Source organism: Anolis sagrei, chromosome 5 (genome assembly GCF_037176765.1).
Source record: "Anolis sagrei isolate rAnoSag1 chromosome 5, rAnoSag1.mat, whole genome shotgun sequence".
NCBI classification, from domain to species: Eukaryota; Metazoa; Chordata; class Lepidosauria; order Squamata; family Dactyloidae; genus Anolis; species Anolis sagrei.
The window spans coordinates 26295591-26310460 of NC_090025.1; the positions used below are offsets into that span (position 1 = coordinate 26295591).

A 14870-nucleotide genomic window follows, 5' to 3' on the forward strand; every position below is an offset into this window, starting at 1 on the left:
CACTGTCTTCCATTGCAGAATCTTGGCCAGCTTTTTCAAAATCTACATTCCAGTGTGTGCTCACCAAGGTTATAGGTGACCTTTTATTACATTTCATCATATCAGTTGTTTGTTTCTGTTTAGGTTTTTGTTTTGAAATTCCAAATTGCAAAGTGGCATCTTTAAAACACCAGAATGCTGCGAATGCTGCATGTTATTGAAAGTCTTTGAGAAAAACATTCATTCTCAATCCTGTTGGCATCTCATGCCAAATATACAAAACTATATTCCAAAATCACAACTTTTTAAAAAACAAAGAGTTTTCTAAAAATATTTGTAAATAATTTTGTAAAATCATTTTTAATAGCAATGAAAAAACATGATTTCAAGATACTGGTCAACAGTGAATGCAATGACTATCCACTGAGAAATAGGCATCTCATTGAGATCAGTGGTATGTGGCACCTTCAAGTTGATAAAAAGTAATTACTACTGGCAACAGAGCAGGAATCAATCCTTTCCACCGGTGTCCCGTTACCAAGTGTGTAGTCTTTTGATCTGGAGGAATTTAGTCTGCAAATGCCATTGCTATATACTTGCTTCATCACTGGCATCTTTAAAACACCAGAACGCTGCGAATGCTGAAACATCAGAAAACATAATAATGAACTCTGTTCTAAACATCAGGGTTAAATAAGATGGATCTAGACAAGGCATGGGGGACTTGGGCCCTCCAGGTATTTTGGACTTCAACTCCCACAGTTCCTCATAGTTGGTAAGCTGGCTGGGATTTCTTGGAGTTGAAGTCCAAAACAACTGGAGGGCCCAAGTTTGCCCATGCTTGATAGACGATACTTCCAGTAGTAAAAGTTTCTTCTGACATTACGTTTAGTTGTGTCAGACTCTTTGGGGGGGGGGGGGTGCTCATCTACATTTCTAAGCTGAAGAGCCGGCGTTTCCTGTAGACGTCTCAAGGTCATGTGGCCAGCATGATTGTAAGGAGCACCAATTCCTTCCCGCCGGAGTGGTACCTATTGATCTACTCACATTTGCATGTTTTTGAACTGCTGGGTTGGCAGAAGCTGGGGCTAACAGCAGAAGCTCACCCCGCTCCCTGAATTCAAACTGGCGACCTTTTGGTCAGCAAGTTCAACAGCTCAGTGTTTTAATCCGCTGCATCACCAGGGGGCCCACTTCTTATAGAACAGTGGTTCTCAGCCTGGGGTCCCCAGATGTTTTTGGCCTACAACTCCCAGAAATCTCAGCCAGTTTACCAGCTGTTAGGATTTCTGGGAGTTGAAGGCCAAAAAGATCTGGGGACCCCAGGTTGAGAACCACTGCTGTAGAATGTCTGAAACTAATGGTTTCCTCAACAGTAAATACAATTTCTATGCAGCTTTAGCAGTTTTCTCTTTCATTTGTTCATCCATGGAATACCATATTTCTTCAATTATGCCATTGATTGTAAGATGTGCCCTAATTTCAGTACCACCACCACCACCAACAATTCTATACCTGCAATTCTACAACCTACCCCATTTTTAGAGATATTTATATAGGGGGGAAAGTACATCTTAGAACTGAAAAAGTACAGTCTCTTCAATGCTGTTCAGGCATTACTCCCACCCACCTATTTTCTTCAAGATGGGAGCGAAGAACAACTTAGATCTACCTCACCCATTGTTGCTCTATTTACATGGAAAGTGCAAGCTTTCAATGTGTTTCCCTTCTCCCATGTTGAAGAAAATACAGTGGATTAATGACTGGCCCATGCTTTTGGCTGCAAAATGAGTATTGCAGCTGTAGGGAAAGACATGCCAGTTCTTTTGGGCGACACGTGTTCACTCTTATTTGAGCAAAGGGCAGCTATTAAAAGAGATGAAGGTTTTACCTTTTCCCTGACCGGAGCAGTTCAAACCCTTCATTGATTTTATCAAAGGGCATGGTGTGAGTAATGAGTGGATCCAGAGCAAACTTTTTCTGCATAAAATCTGAAACCAGCCTCGGAACGGAATCTTTGCTTTTCCAGCCTGCAAATAAGAGAGTGTGAGGTCAAGACCTGGCAAGTACCATGTATACTAAAGGTCTTTCAGCCCATAGATTTTGAGCAGCCTTAACAGTCATGTATTGTCCAATCAGGCTAATAGCTTTTACAGTCCAGAAATGTTCAAGGGGCTTAGACACATATTGGGAAATTTTCTTAAAGTGATGTGCTGTTCCCCACCCATTTTTGCCATGCATTCTGTGTTAAATATTAGGGCTGGGCGGTTTCGTTTCGTTAATTCGTAATTCGTTAAAAATTCGTTATTTTTTTGTTAACGAAGCGATAACGAACCATTCTGGAGCAACTTAAAAACGAAATGAATTTTTCAATTCTTTTCGTAAATGCTTTGTATTTTGTTATGTATTCGTTTCTTTATTGGTGTGAGTCGTTTCGTTATTATTTCCGCATGTCTGGGGCAAGTTTTATAGTTGTTTTTTGTTTAATTAGTGAAAAAAATTATAATATCACACCAACAGTCAACAACAGAGGGAGAGGGAAGCTTCAGAAGTTCCCTCTGTCCCATTTGGAGGTTTTTTAGCGTATTGCGCGGTCGCGTCCACCATTAACGAATCGATTCGTTATTGTTTCGTTATTGTTTCATTATTGTTTTGTAATTTTTTTACCATTTACGAAACGTCGTAAATATCGAACTTTTTTTTTAAAAAAATCAGAATTCTTTTAAATATCAAAACGCAAAAAACCCCAAAAAACGAATCGATTTTAGAAACAAATTTTTCTGTTGTTACCCAGGCCTATTACATATTGTAATACTTCTTTTCTAATGGAAGAGGGATCGGGGTTGGAATTTAGACCTTACCTCCAAATAGAGATCCTTTCCAGTTACGGCCAGAGAAGATAAGTCCAGGGGAAAAGGTAATCTCAGATGCTGAAGGAGGCACACCCACAATCACGCTTGTTCCATAGTTTATGTTGCAGGAATTCATGGCGGCCATCTAAAAGCAAATCCAAAGTCAACTATTCAGTTCAAGCCATGAAAAATATCTGCTATGCCAGCCATGACATCCTCCTCTTCTCTGAATAGCCAGGCCACCTCTATCATGGTTTTATAATAGGTATGAAAAAATTGTATTAGTATCGAAAAAGTCACCCAGATAAGCTTATAATAATAATGACTTGGATTGTGATATAAACAACTTTAAGAAGATCTTTAAGAAGATCTTTAAGAATTTTGAGGAGCCCCCAGTGGTGCAGTAGGTTAAAGCACTGAGCTGCTGAGCTTGCTGACCAAAAGGTTGCAGGTTCAAATCCAGGGAGCGGTGTGAGCTTCCGCTGTCAGCCCCAGCTTCTGCCAACCTAGCAGTTTGAAAACATGCAAATGTGAGTAAATCAATAGGTACCGCTCCAATGGGAAGGTAATGGCACTCCATGCAGTCATGCTGGCAACATGACCTTGGAGATGTCTATGGACAACACTGGCTCTTTGGCTTAGAAATGAAGATGAGCATCATGTCAGGGGAAAACCTATACCTTTACCTAAGAAGATCTATAGAGGAAAAGGCTTAAAACCTATAGTGCCAACCAGAGGAGTCCCATTGAATTAATGGGATTTAACTATGTGTTGAGTCAGTAAATGATTGATTGAAGGGATGTGTTCTAGCAAAGACTGGGGACCTCATTCCATAAGGGGAGAGGGAAGCCGGGAGGTGAGTGTGGGGAATCCTTTGTATGGTCAATGGCCTCCCATCCCACCTTAAAATCCAACAGTTTCATCCTATCATAAAGTACAACAGTTTTACCCATTTCTATGTGCAGGGAGAGCTGTGTGGTGGATTCTTTCCTGACTTCACAACCTTCCCCTTTGCATACACAAAATGGGTCACCACTGGAAGCAGTCCTATGTCATTTCATCAGATCCATGGGACTCCATCTTCAAAGGGAATAGAAACAATAAGAATTTGTTCCCCTGGCTTTCCCATCCTTGTGGGATGAGGTCCAAAACAATGTAGCCACAGGATCTAAATTTTTGTCTCCTGAATGCCATATTAAAAATCCATGCAGTGTTTGCCCAATGTTTGTATGGGATGGTTGTGCAGGTTGAAGAATCTTCATGCATTTGAGGGCCTTCACATTGAAGGCTCTCAAATGCATGAACATTCCTCAACCCCCACAACCATCCCATACTATTCTCAAGTATTTCTATTGAGTTCCTCTCAAAATAGTGCAAAAAGGGTGAAGGAAGAAAGTTATTGGAGTAGAACACTGGGGATAGGGAGAGAACAGGAAGAAAGAGAATGCAGATGTTTGCTCTCAATTTCAATTCTGCACTTCGATATTGTGTACGCACCATAGTATCGGTACGTCCAATAACTTCAAACGAATAGTCAACGCCTTTTCCGTCTGTCATGTCAAACAGTACTCCATTGATAGGCTTCTTGAAATCCAGAGGATTGACACATTCAGTGGCTCCCAGCTCTTTAGCTTTAGGGAATTTATCCTTGTTGATGTCAACCCCAATAATTCGGGAGGCTCCAGCTGCCTTACAACCCATCACTGTTGAAAGGCCAACTCCTCCCAGTCCAAAAACAGCACAGGTAGACCCAGGTTCCACCTATATCAAAATAAAAATAATCATCCTGAGACTGAGAGTAAGCATACAGTTCAACTTCTTAACAAACACACAAATAAACATGGCATGAAATTCCTGATATGCCTCTTAACTCTATTTTTGTTTGTTTGAACAATTTCTGCACACTATCACTTGCAATCAGCTGGGAAGTTACAACATTGAAAACCGAATGCATACTATTAATGTTGTCAAAAGGGCAATGGGGACTCGGGGGCACTATTGGGACAAATGGAGGCCCTTCCACACAGTCATATAAACCAGAATATCAAGGCAGATAATCCACAATATCTGCTTTGAATTCAGTCATCTGAATCCACACTGCCATATAACCCAGTTCAAATAAGATAATGTGGGATTTCATTTATTTATTTATTTATTTCCCACATTTTTAACCCACCCTTCTCAACCCCCAAGGGGGGACTCAGGGCAGCTTACACCGGCAACAACTCGATGCCACAAGATAATACAAATATAAACAAATATAACAACAGTTTAAAACAGTAAATAGAACTTTAAATTAAAAACACATTAAAAACATTGTCATCAATCCATATAGCCAATTCCAGTCCAATTCAACATCCAAAGTGCTGTCATGCTTGCTGTCCAAAGGCCTAGCCCCAGAACCACGATTTAACCTTCCTTCTGAAAGAAAGGAGGGAAGATGCTGACCCGATCTCACTGGGGAGCGAGTTCTACATGTGTGGGGCCACCGCCGAGAAGGCCCTGTCCCTCATCTCCACTAAGCGCAGGCTGGCAGGACCGAGAGCAGGGCCTCCCCAGACGATCTTATACTGCGAGGTGGGACGTAGAGAGAGAGATATTTGGACAGGTAAGCTGTGTGGAAGGGCCTGGGTAAATGAAACCAGCAGCGTGTTTTACAGTGGGATGTCTTGCATGATGCTCTGTTTTTGCAGTTCATAAGAGTCGTTGCATATTGTGTCAGTGATGTAGCTTTGTTATCACGTTGGTCTTTTCCCCTCTCTGAGGAACCACTCCTGACTTATCCACGAGTCATATCAAAATCACTAAATTTGTCCTCATACCTGCCCTTGACTAAGGCTGAGCAATCCGCAGGTATACACAGCTATTGTGAGTCATAAATACAAAATGTGGACATGCCACAAATTTATCACACATAGCAAGTCAACTAGCTATGTGGTAATCCTTACCTTGGCAGAATTAATGGCAGCACCATATCCAGTAGAAAATCCACAGCCAATCAGACACACTTTCTCAGGAGGAGCTGCAGCATCAATTTTGGCCACCGCATCCTCATGTACCACGGTGTATTCGGTGAAGGTGCCAGTGCTAACAAACTTGTAGATTGGTTGTCCTTTGTAAGTGAATCGGCTAGTGCCATCATACATCAATCCAGTAGGTATTCCAAAGCTTTAAAATATGGGAAAGGAGAAATCATAGAGTTGTGGGTTTCACCAAAGACAAAATAGATAACATAATTATTCTAATCTGTTCTGTTATATTCCTTTATTTATATCTTACATTTCCCAAGCTAGAATTCAAGGCAGTTTACAAAAGAAAAAGAATTACAGTAGAGTCTCGCTTATCCAACCTTCGCTCTTCGAACATTCTGTATTATCTAACGCAGTCTGCCTCCCGTCCGGATCCACAGCTGTTTCAATACATTGCAATGTTTTGGTGCGAAATTAGTAAATATAGTAATTACTACATGACATTACCGTGTATTGAACTGCTTTCTCTTTTGATTTATTGTAAAACATTATATTTTGGTGCTTAATTTGTAAAATCATAATGCAATTTGATGTTTATAGGCTTTTCCTTAATCCCTCCTTATTATCCAACATTTTTGCTTATCCAACGTTCTGCTGGCCCATTTATGTTGGATAAGTGAGACTTTACTGTACTAGTAAAACAATGCATGAAGCTAAAATATGCAAAAAATATGTTTGAAATAATAATAAATAATATATAAATTTGACAACATTTAAACATTGATTTAAAAGTAAAGGATAGCACAGTTTATAAACTGTTTTTTCCTATAAAACAATCAATTCCCAAAAACTTTCCAGAGTAAAAAGGTCTTCATTTGCTGCAGATAGAACTTCAGTGCAGCATCCAGCCTTGCCTCCCTATAAGAAAAGCTTCAGAATCTAGGACCAGACACTAAAAAGCCCCTGCTGGTCTACTGCTATGAATAATAACATGAACTTACTCGCTCTTTTCGCACAAGTTGCCTTTGGGGTTTATGCAAAAACTGCATTTTCCACACTGTGGTAGAAAAAGTGGAATAACTTTGTCTCCTGTGAATTATAAAAAAATATGGTGAGCCTACTTGAAGTTGCTAGATAGATTATAGCATGTCAATAGGCATAGCCATGAGTATAAGAAACTGACTAAATTACTATATATTGTGGTGGAGTTTGCCTGAATGGAAGGAGCTCCCGGTGGTGCAATGGGTTAAACCCTTGTGCTGGCTGAACTGCTGACCGAAAGGTTGATGGTTCAAATCCGGGGAGCAAGGTGAGCTCCCATCTGTCAGCTCCACCTTCCCATTTGGAGACATGAGAGAAGCCTCCTACAGGATGGTAAAACATCTGGGGGTACCCTAGGCAACGTCCTTTCAGATGGCCAATTCTCTCACAGCAGAAGTGACTTGCAGTTTCTCAAGTCACTCCTGGCACACACACACAAAGTCTGAATGAAACTGACTGCATTGTGAAGAAATGGCAAAAGAATATAAAAATGATGGTGCTATAACAAACCAAATACTCATCTGACTCACATTTCTAATCCCAAGGTGGTCAATGTAACATACATTAGTGAAACGGCACATTTCTCCCATTTTTACCAACAATGGGTATTTGATGGGCAAGTGCCTCTGATATAGAATGTATTAGCTACTGGTAGCCTAAATGGCTGTTAATACACTTCTTTTGAAGCCATCCAAGTTGGTGGCCAAGGCTTTTGCACATGCATATGTAATTATCTTATACATAATTCAATATCAGAGGCACTTGTCACCAAATACCAATTGTTGTCAAACATAGGAAGAAATGTGCTGTTTGACTAATGTCCTACTTGTGAGCTCCTCATGGGAATTTTGTGCAATGCGCATAGATAGAAAACTGACGCTATTAGAATCATAGAATCATAGAGCTGGAAGAGACCTCATTGGCCATCCAGTCCAACCCCCTGCCAAGAAGCAGGGAAATTGCATTCAGAGCATTGAGAAAAAAGGAACACCACATTATAAGTATTATTTATTATTATTATTAACTTTATTTATACTCTGCAAAATCTCCCGAAGGACTTGATGCGGCTTACAAAGGCCAAGGCCACCAACAAAGCAACAGCATACAAATACAACAGTAAAACTCATAAAACAAATAATAAAACATCAAGCAAAACAATAAAACACTAAAAACAATAACACCATGACGCATTTAAAATCTAAGGCCGGGCCAAATGTAATAGACAAAATTTAAAAGTGCTGGACTTGACAGGTGATATGTAGAGGTTTTGGGAGGTAAGTGCAATGTGCAGACAATCCTAAATCTCTGACAAGGTGCATTTGGGACATGATGCCGGGAGTTTCCTATTCTGGAAAGGTATGTTATGTGATTTCAGCTACCGCAAGAACCATAGATTCAGGGCCTGGCATGACTAACTCCAAAGATCAAATGTGCCATGGAAAGGTTGAAGACAAAGGAACAGAAGCTTTATTCACTTTGGACAAAGTGGACGCCAGCAGTCTGCACTCTCAAAACTGACATGTTGCACAGAAAATGTACAGAAACATTTTTAGGTGTTTGATGGCAGTTCAATACAAAAAAAAAAAAAAGGCTGTTGCTGTTCCCAGCACTGCTTGACTTAGGCCAGGCCTGTCTAGGATCCGCAAGCTTGCTGGTTTAGATGTGCCATCTTGACTGGTCTTGACTGGTTAAACAAGTCAACTGGCAAAGGGTATTGGCATGTTCGGAATGGAATGGGTTCCCAGGAAAAGGGTCTTGCAAGGAATTGGGCAATGTCTGTTCCTCATAGTGGAATTGCTCCATCCCCTTGATGATTTGGGTTCCCTTTTTCTTCACCGTTTCCAGCTTTACAAATTCTCCAACTCTTAATTATGAATTAGTTTCATTCATGCAAATCATCCTGACCTGATCGCCATATTGGATGTAATGCTGATGATAACCCCCTGTCTTTTAATTTCTTTAAAGGCCAGACATTTAAGTAACATGTTCTCTCTAACATTAAGTAAAACATTAAGCTGCTGACTATTACAAAAACGTAGCTGTATCACTTAATGAAGTCCCAAAGTCTAACATTTATATAAAACTGGCTGCAAGAGACAGAGTCCACTATATTGCAAAATCAGGTTAAGTTAACTTCTCTCTACTGATTCACTGTTTTATGATGGTTGAAAGAAACGTCAATTCTTATACTATATCCTTGTGTTTGCTAGTTGTAGTCAACTCTACATCCAGTCACACTATTCTTTTGGGGGAATTTTGTAGTGATTTATTGGATATGTACTGGGTTTCTTCAAAAGGCTTTTAAAAAAGAATTGGATATGATATGTTGAAATTGTTTGAAGGTAAAATTTAATTCTCTCTGTGTTTTTTAAAAAAAGTTAGGTGATAGGGTGCTAATGGGAGTTAGCTAATGGGAGCGTGTTAAAGTGATTTGAGAGTGGGTTGATGGAGACAAGTGTTCAAATCCCTGTTCAGTCATGGTGTTTTGCCCAATGTTACTCGTGACCTTGGGCAAAACACACTCCCTCAGCCTCAGAAAAGACAAAGGCTCTGTATAAAGCTTGACAAGAAAACCCCATGATAGGTTTGCCTTAGAGTTGCCAAAGGTCAGAGACAACTTGAAGGCACACAACTACAACAGAGAGTTAATGCAAAAGTGCTGCTTCACTGATGGAGTATTCCAGTGTGTCCTGGAAATGAAAACAACCACACTTGAGGCTAGGAACAATACATCACAGGTGGGGCTGGGAATTGCCAGATAATAGTTCAGGACCACAGATGTGAAATTTGGACATGTTTAAAAAATTAGGAAATACAGAAAAAATATACTACAATCTCCCCACACATTTACCACATTTGGAAGAGCCTGTAATTTAATTTTGTCATGACTGATAATGGCTTTGGGTTGATATTCTTTTGCTGCACTCTGTATGCTTTCCCATACCTGGCTTCACACTAGTAACTCCTTCCCCAACACTCTCCACGACACCTACTGCTTCATGACCAAGAATAATTGGGAAGTTCACTGTTAGTGCACCACTCAATACATGGTCATCTGAGCGACATATTCCAGAAGCTAAGATCTGGAAGAAAAGAGAAAGATATATCAAAGTGGACAATTCACATTTAGACACCAACTAGCATGATTGGTACTTAGCAGGCTGTACCAACAACGTTTACTCGTATGTTGAACAACTCTGACAAATACCCTTATCACATTGCACTGTTTATTGTACTATATTAAACTTTAACTGCCATGGCAACTTGTTATAGGATCCTGGGATTTCCAGTTTCGGGAGGAGCACTTAGAACGCTCACCCAGAAAGCTGAACTACGTAAACTTTAAAGCTTTGTAAGAAGTTGCCCTAGCTGTTAAAGTGGCATATGGTGCTACAACAGAGCGTGATCATAAGAATCATGATCACGGGATTCTGAGGGATGGTTTGGCATTGGGAGCATTGCTTAATTTAGCTACATTTTCATGCTACCTTAATAATGGCAGCAGAAAAACATGTTTAGAAACACCCGAAGGCAAGAATTTGTATTATTGTGCTTGTGAGTATTACAAGGAGGAAGGGAATGGCAGGAAAAAGCTGTTCCTTAATCTCTACCTCTTTCAACAGATGCTCTACTCTACCCAATGGTAGAGCCAACCTGATGTGAGTGAACGTGAATTAAAGCTGCTCATCAACACTAATCCAGTTGTTGGTTTCTTTTTGTTACCTTTATGCGGACTTCATGTGCTTTTGGTGGAGCCACTTCAATTTCTACAATGCTAAATGGTTTCTTGGGTTCCCAGACTACAGCTGCCTTGCATTTGATGACCTGTTAAAAATAAAAACATATGCAGGGATATTGGTATATGAGAGGTGGAAATAATTCAGTCTTCCAGAAGTATTGACTGCACCTCCCAGTATTCCTTACCATTGACAGTGCTGGCTGGCTACAGCCCATGGAAGTTGCATTCGAACACGTTTTGAAGGGTTGCATTCATCCCACTGCTGTTCTACATGTCATAAAGATTGTCCACGTGACTCTAAATGTCATCTCATGCACAGGTATATTATGGTCCTACTATGGGCTAACTCTTTAAATGCTAAATGGTGCTTCTTCCTAGGCTAGATAGAGATACATTGAGGTCCTATCCTGAGTTATGTCACCAAGTGCACAGGGACTCCTTAGTATTATGAAGAAAACATGTTGGTTTGTATTGTTTCAAGTAAAAAAGTAAAGGCCTCCCCTTGACATTAAGTCTAGTTGTGTCTGACCCTGGGTGGGGTGCTCATCTCTATTCCTAAGCCGAAGAGCCAGGATTGTCCATACACACCTCCAAGGTGATGTGGCTGGCCTGACTGCATGGAGTGCTGTTACCTTCCCGCCAAAATAGTACTTATTGATCTACTCATTTTTGCATGTTTTAGATTAGAACTTCTAAGTTGGCAAAGCTGGGGCTAACAGCAGGAGCTCACCCCACTCTATGGATTCGAACTGCCAACCTTTCGATCAGCAAGTTCAGCAGCTCGGTGGTCTAACCCACTGTGCCACTGGTTTCAAATATTACACAAACCTTGAACTGTAATGTTATTTAGTTATATTAGCAGTTTCCCTCAAAATTGGAAACCCTTCCTTCCCTTTTCCCCTACTTTCCTAGTAAACATTTAATAAAATTATTTGGGGGGGAAATCAGAGACCCTAAACTGCAAATATGTCCAGTATAATTTGCTCCCCATCTAAGCCACCACAAAAATAGTTGTGCAAGCTTCCACTTTGCAAGCTGTTTCTGCACACCTGCAATCTGACAACGTATGGTGCATTCCTCCACATCACGACTCCTTAACTTCATTTCCACTTCATGTCTTAACATTCTCAAACAAAGCTTGACTCATTCAGTGTCAGAAGAATGGTTTCTGCTCATTACAATTTCACTTTTTTTCAATGCCAAAAGAAAGCCAATGGTCTTTTTTTAAAGCCCATCTAACCAGGCACCTAGGATACCTGAACATTTGGGCCATATGTTTCTGTTTCATGAAGAGTACCATAAGGCCCCCCTCTGCTCTGTAAGTTGTAGGAACAAGTGTGACATATTTGTCACAGCAGGAAGGTTATACGACATTTTGATACGATTGACGAAAAAGCTAGTGACATCCTGGAAAGTCTTTGATGAACCTTGCATTATTCATTGCTCTTGAACAAAATGCAATGCACACACATACCTAGAGTGAATAAAATAAAATAAAATGAAATATCTACTTACTTTCCCTGCAGTGCTCATGTTTCTAGTCTTTGTAGCTTTTCAGCCTCTTTGTTAACTTGTCTGGTCTGTGTTACTAGATATAGAAATGAAATGTTTTCCAGGACCCACCCCAAGAAACCTAGCCACTCCCCTACTGCTACTTCCAGCAATTTATTTACCTGGGCTGATTCGAAAAGTCATATGGCAGTTTTCAAGTTGGAGCAATCTCTTTTGATGTGCAGGTGAACACAAAATAATTCATTTTGAAAACTGATATTTGCAGTTGGACTTGTGAGAGGGAAGCTAGTTGATGATTAAGCCCCTAATCCAGAGTGTTTCTTAGGAAGCATCATCATCATCATCATCATCATCACCATTTAATTACTTATTAATCACCCTCCATCCAAGATGCTCTAGGCGATTTACAAGCTAAAATTGTAAAGGATAAAAATACATACATACAGATATTGATAAAATTAACAAAGGTCAAAAGCTCTAGTAAAAAGCCAGGTCTTGAGTGCTAGGGTAAAAGGCCCTAACTCATGGATGGCTCTCATATAGGTCGGCAAGGAATTCCACAAGGCAGGGGCAGAAATAGAGAAAGCTCTGCGTCTGGTCCTTTCCAAGTGCACTTCTCTAGGACCCGGTATATAAAGTAAGTCACGTTGGGATGGTCGTTGTGACCTCCGATGATGGGAGAATGAAAGACGGTCCCTAAGATACGATGGACCCTGGCCGTAAAGAATTTTAAAGGTCAGAACTAGCATCTTATATAGACCATGGTAATCAGTTGGAAGCCAGTGCAAATGCCGCAACACTGGTGTTATATGGCATTTCATGGGTGTTCTTGTGAGTAGCCTGGCTGCCGCATTCTGAACAATACGGAGCTTTTGGGTCGTAGACATCGGAAGGCCAACATACAGGGTGTTGCAATAGTCCAGCCTAGACGTGACCATGGCATGGATGACTGTTGCCAGAGACTCATCAGATAGGTAGGGTGCCAATTGCCTCGCTTGTCGTAGATGGAAAAAGGCCTGTTTGCTGGCAGCAGCGACCTGAGCTTCCATTGTCAGCTGCGAATCCAAAACGACACCCAAGCTCTTAACGGTAGGTGAAGGAGATAGGGCAGCACTATCGAAGGTGGGTAGCAAATGGGTCAGACCAATCGAGCGGCCATGCCAGAGAATCTGTCTTCGCCGGGTTCACCTTCAGTCTACTAGCACGTAGCCAGTTCAACAGAGCCTCCAGACATAAGGTGAAATTGTCTGGTATTGACGTTGCACCAGGCTCCAAACGCAGAAGGAGTTGGGTGTCATCCACATATTGATAGCAGTCTAGGCCGAAACTCCGAACCAAACTAGCAAGGGGTGTAACATAGATGTTGAAGAGAAGAGGGGAGAGAATTGCACCTTGGGGTACCCCACATAGGAGAGGAGATCTTTCAGAGACTTGATCCATATACTCCACACATTGGCTCCGGTTTCGGAGAAATGAATCGAACCAATTGAGGGCCTGACCGCAAGCTCCGGACATGGCAAGACGGTGAATCATTAGATCGTAGTCAACGGTGTCAAACGCTGCGGTAAGGTCGAGAAGTACCAGTAGCGCAGAAAACCATAGAAGCCTAGATATGCAGAGAATTCAGCAGTGGAACTCTCTGCCCTGGAGTGTGGTGGAAGCTCCTTCTTTGGAAGCATTTAAACAGAGGCTGGATGGCCATCTGTCAGGGGTGATTTGAATGCAATGTTCCTGCTTCTTGGCAGGGGGTTGGACTGGATGGCCCATGAAGTCTCTTCCAACTCTTTGATTTGATTCTATAAGTACCAATTTTGCCACTACAGGACTGTGTCACGTTTACAAAATCAAGCATCCTAAGATGCCTCCAGCCTGTTTTGGGGATGGAGCCCCACTCCTGTCATCACAAGACATTGTGCGACTTCCGGAGGAGGCTTCACCTCCAACCAGGAAGGAAGCACCTGTGGACACTTCCCTCCAAACATGGGAGCCTTCCATTGTTGTGCTGGTTATAGCACACTTTATTGTACTATATTAAACTTTGTACTATAGCACACTTTATTGTACTATATTAAACTGCCCAGTGCAGAGAGCCATCCGTCTTGGGAGCGGAGTGTGCCCAGAAGGGAGCCGCCTTTCGCCTGTAGCGCAACGTACGTTCGCGGGGAACCTGGTGCTAAATCATTCGTAGACTAAATCATTTATGACCTTATCACCGCCCTCCCCCCCTTTCGGGTGTGATAAGGTCATAAACGAACTAGAAGTTATGGCCCTTGTATTCGGGATATACACAGATGCATAGACAATTGGATCATCATGTTGCTTAATAAGCTAACACACTGTACATCCTCCTGAGCGGATGTGTAATCAGTTGAGTTTCTAACACAACTAGCTGGTGATATGAAAATTAGTAGAAAAGTATCAATGCCATTAGTTAATAATTAAGCTAAAATAATCAAATTTAATTGTATTTACATAAGAATTGTAAAAAAAAACCTGAGGACAAGTCTACTTAATTAAGACCAGCATTGCTCCTAACACACAATGCTATCTTGATTTGACTCCCACGGTGATATTTCCAATTCTAGCTATTAATGGATAAAAATCAATGGCTTCCAGTTCTGCAATGATATTCACACAGGCTGTTGCCCCCTTTATTTCATATTTATATTTGTCTTTTTGTGTGTGTTTAAATTGCGGAATTGTCCTAAAAATGAAACAAAACAAAATAAAAATAGAAACAGCAGTATTGCAGAAAAGTGAGGTTATGAGGAACAGTTT

General features: G+C 41.0%; 1 protein-coding gene across 1 annotated transcript; it reads right to left on the reverse strand.

The window, feature by feature from the left end:
* Positions 1-320: 320 nt before the first annotated feature.
* LOC132776978 (alcohol dehydrogenase 1B) lies at positions 321-12200 on the reverse strand. Its single transcript, XM_060779184.2, has 9 exons — positions 12096-12200; positions 10565-10666; positions 9786-9924; positions 6802-6889; positions 5780-5999; positions 4329-4592; positions 2841-2976; positions 1871-2009; positions 321-620 (listed from the first exon to the last, which is right to left on the reverse strand). The coding sequence occupies exons 1-9, from the start codon at positions 12111-12113 to the stop codon at positions 596-598; spliced, it is 1131 nt and encodes a 376-aa protein (XP_060635167.2). The 5' UTR covers positions 12114-12200; the 3' UTR covers positions 321-595.
* Positions 12201-14870: the final 2670 nt, after the last annotated feature.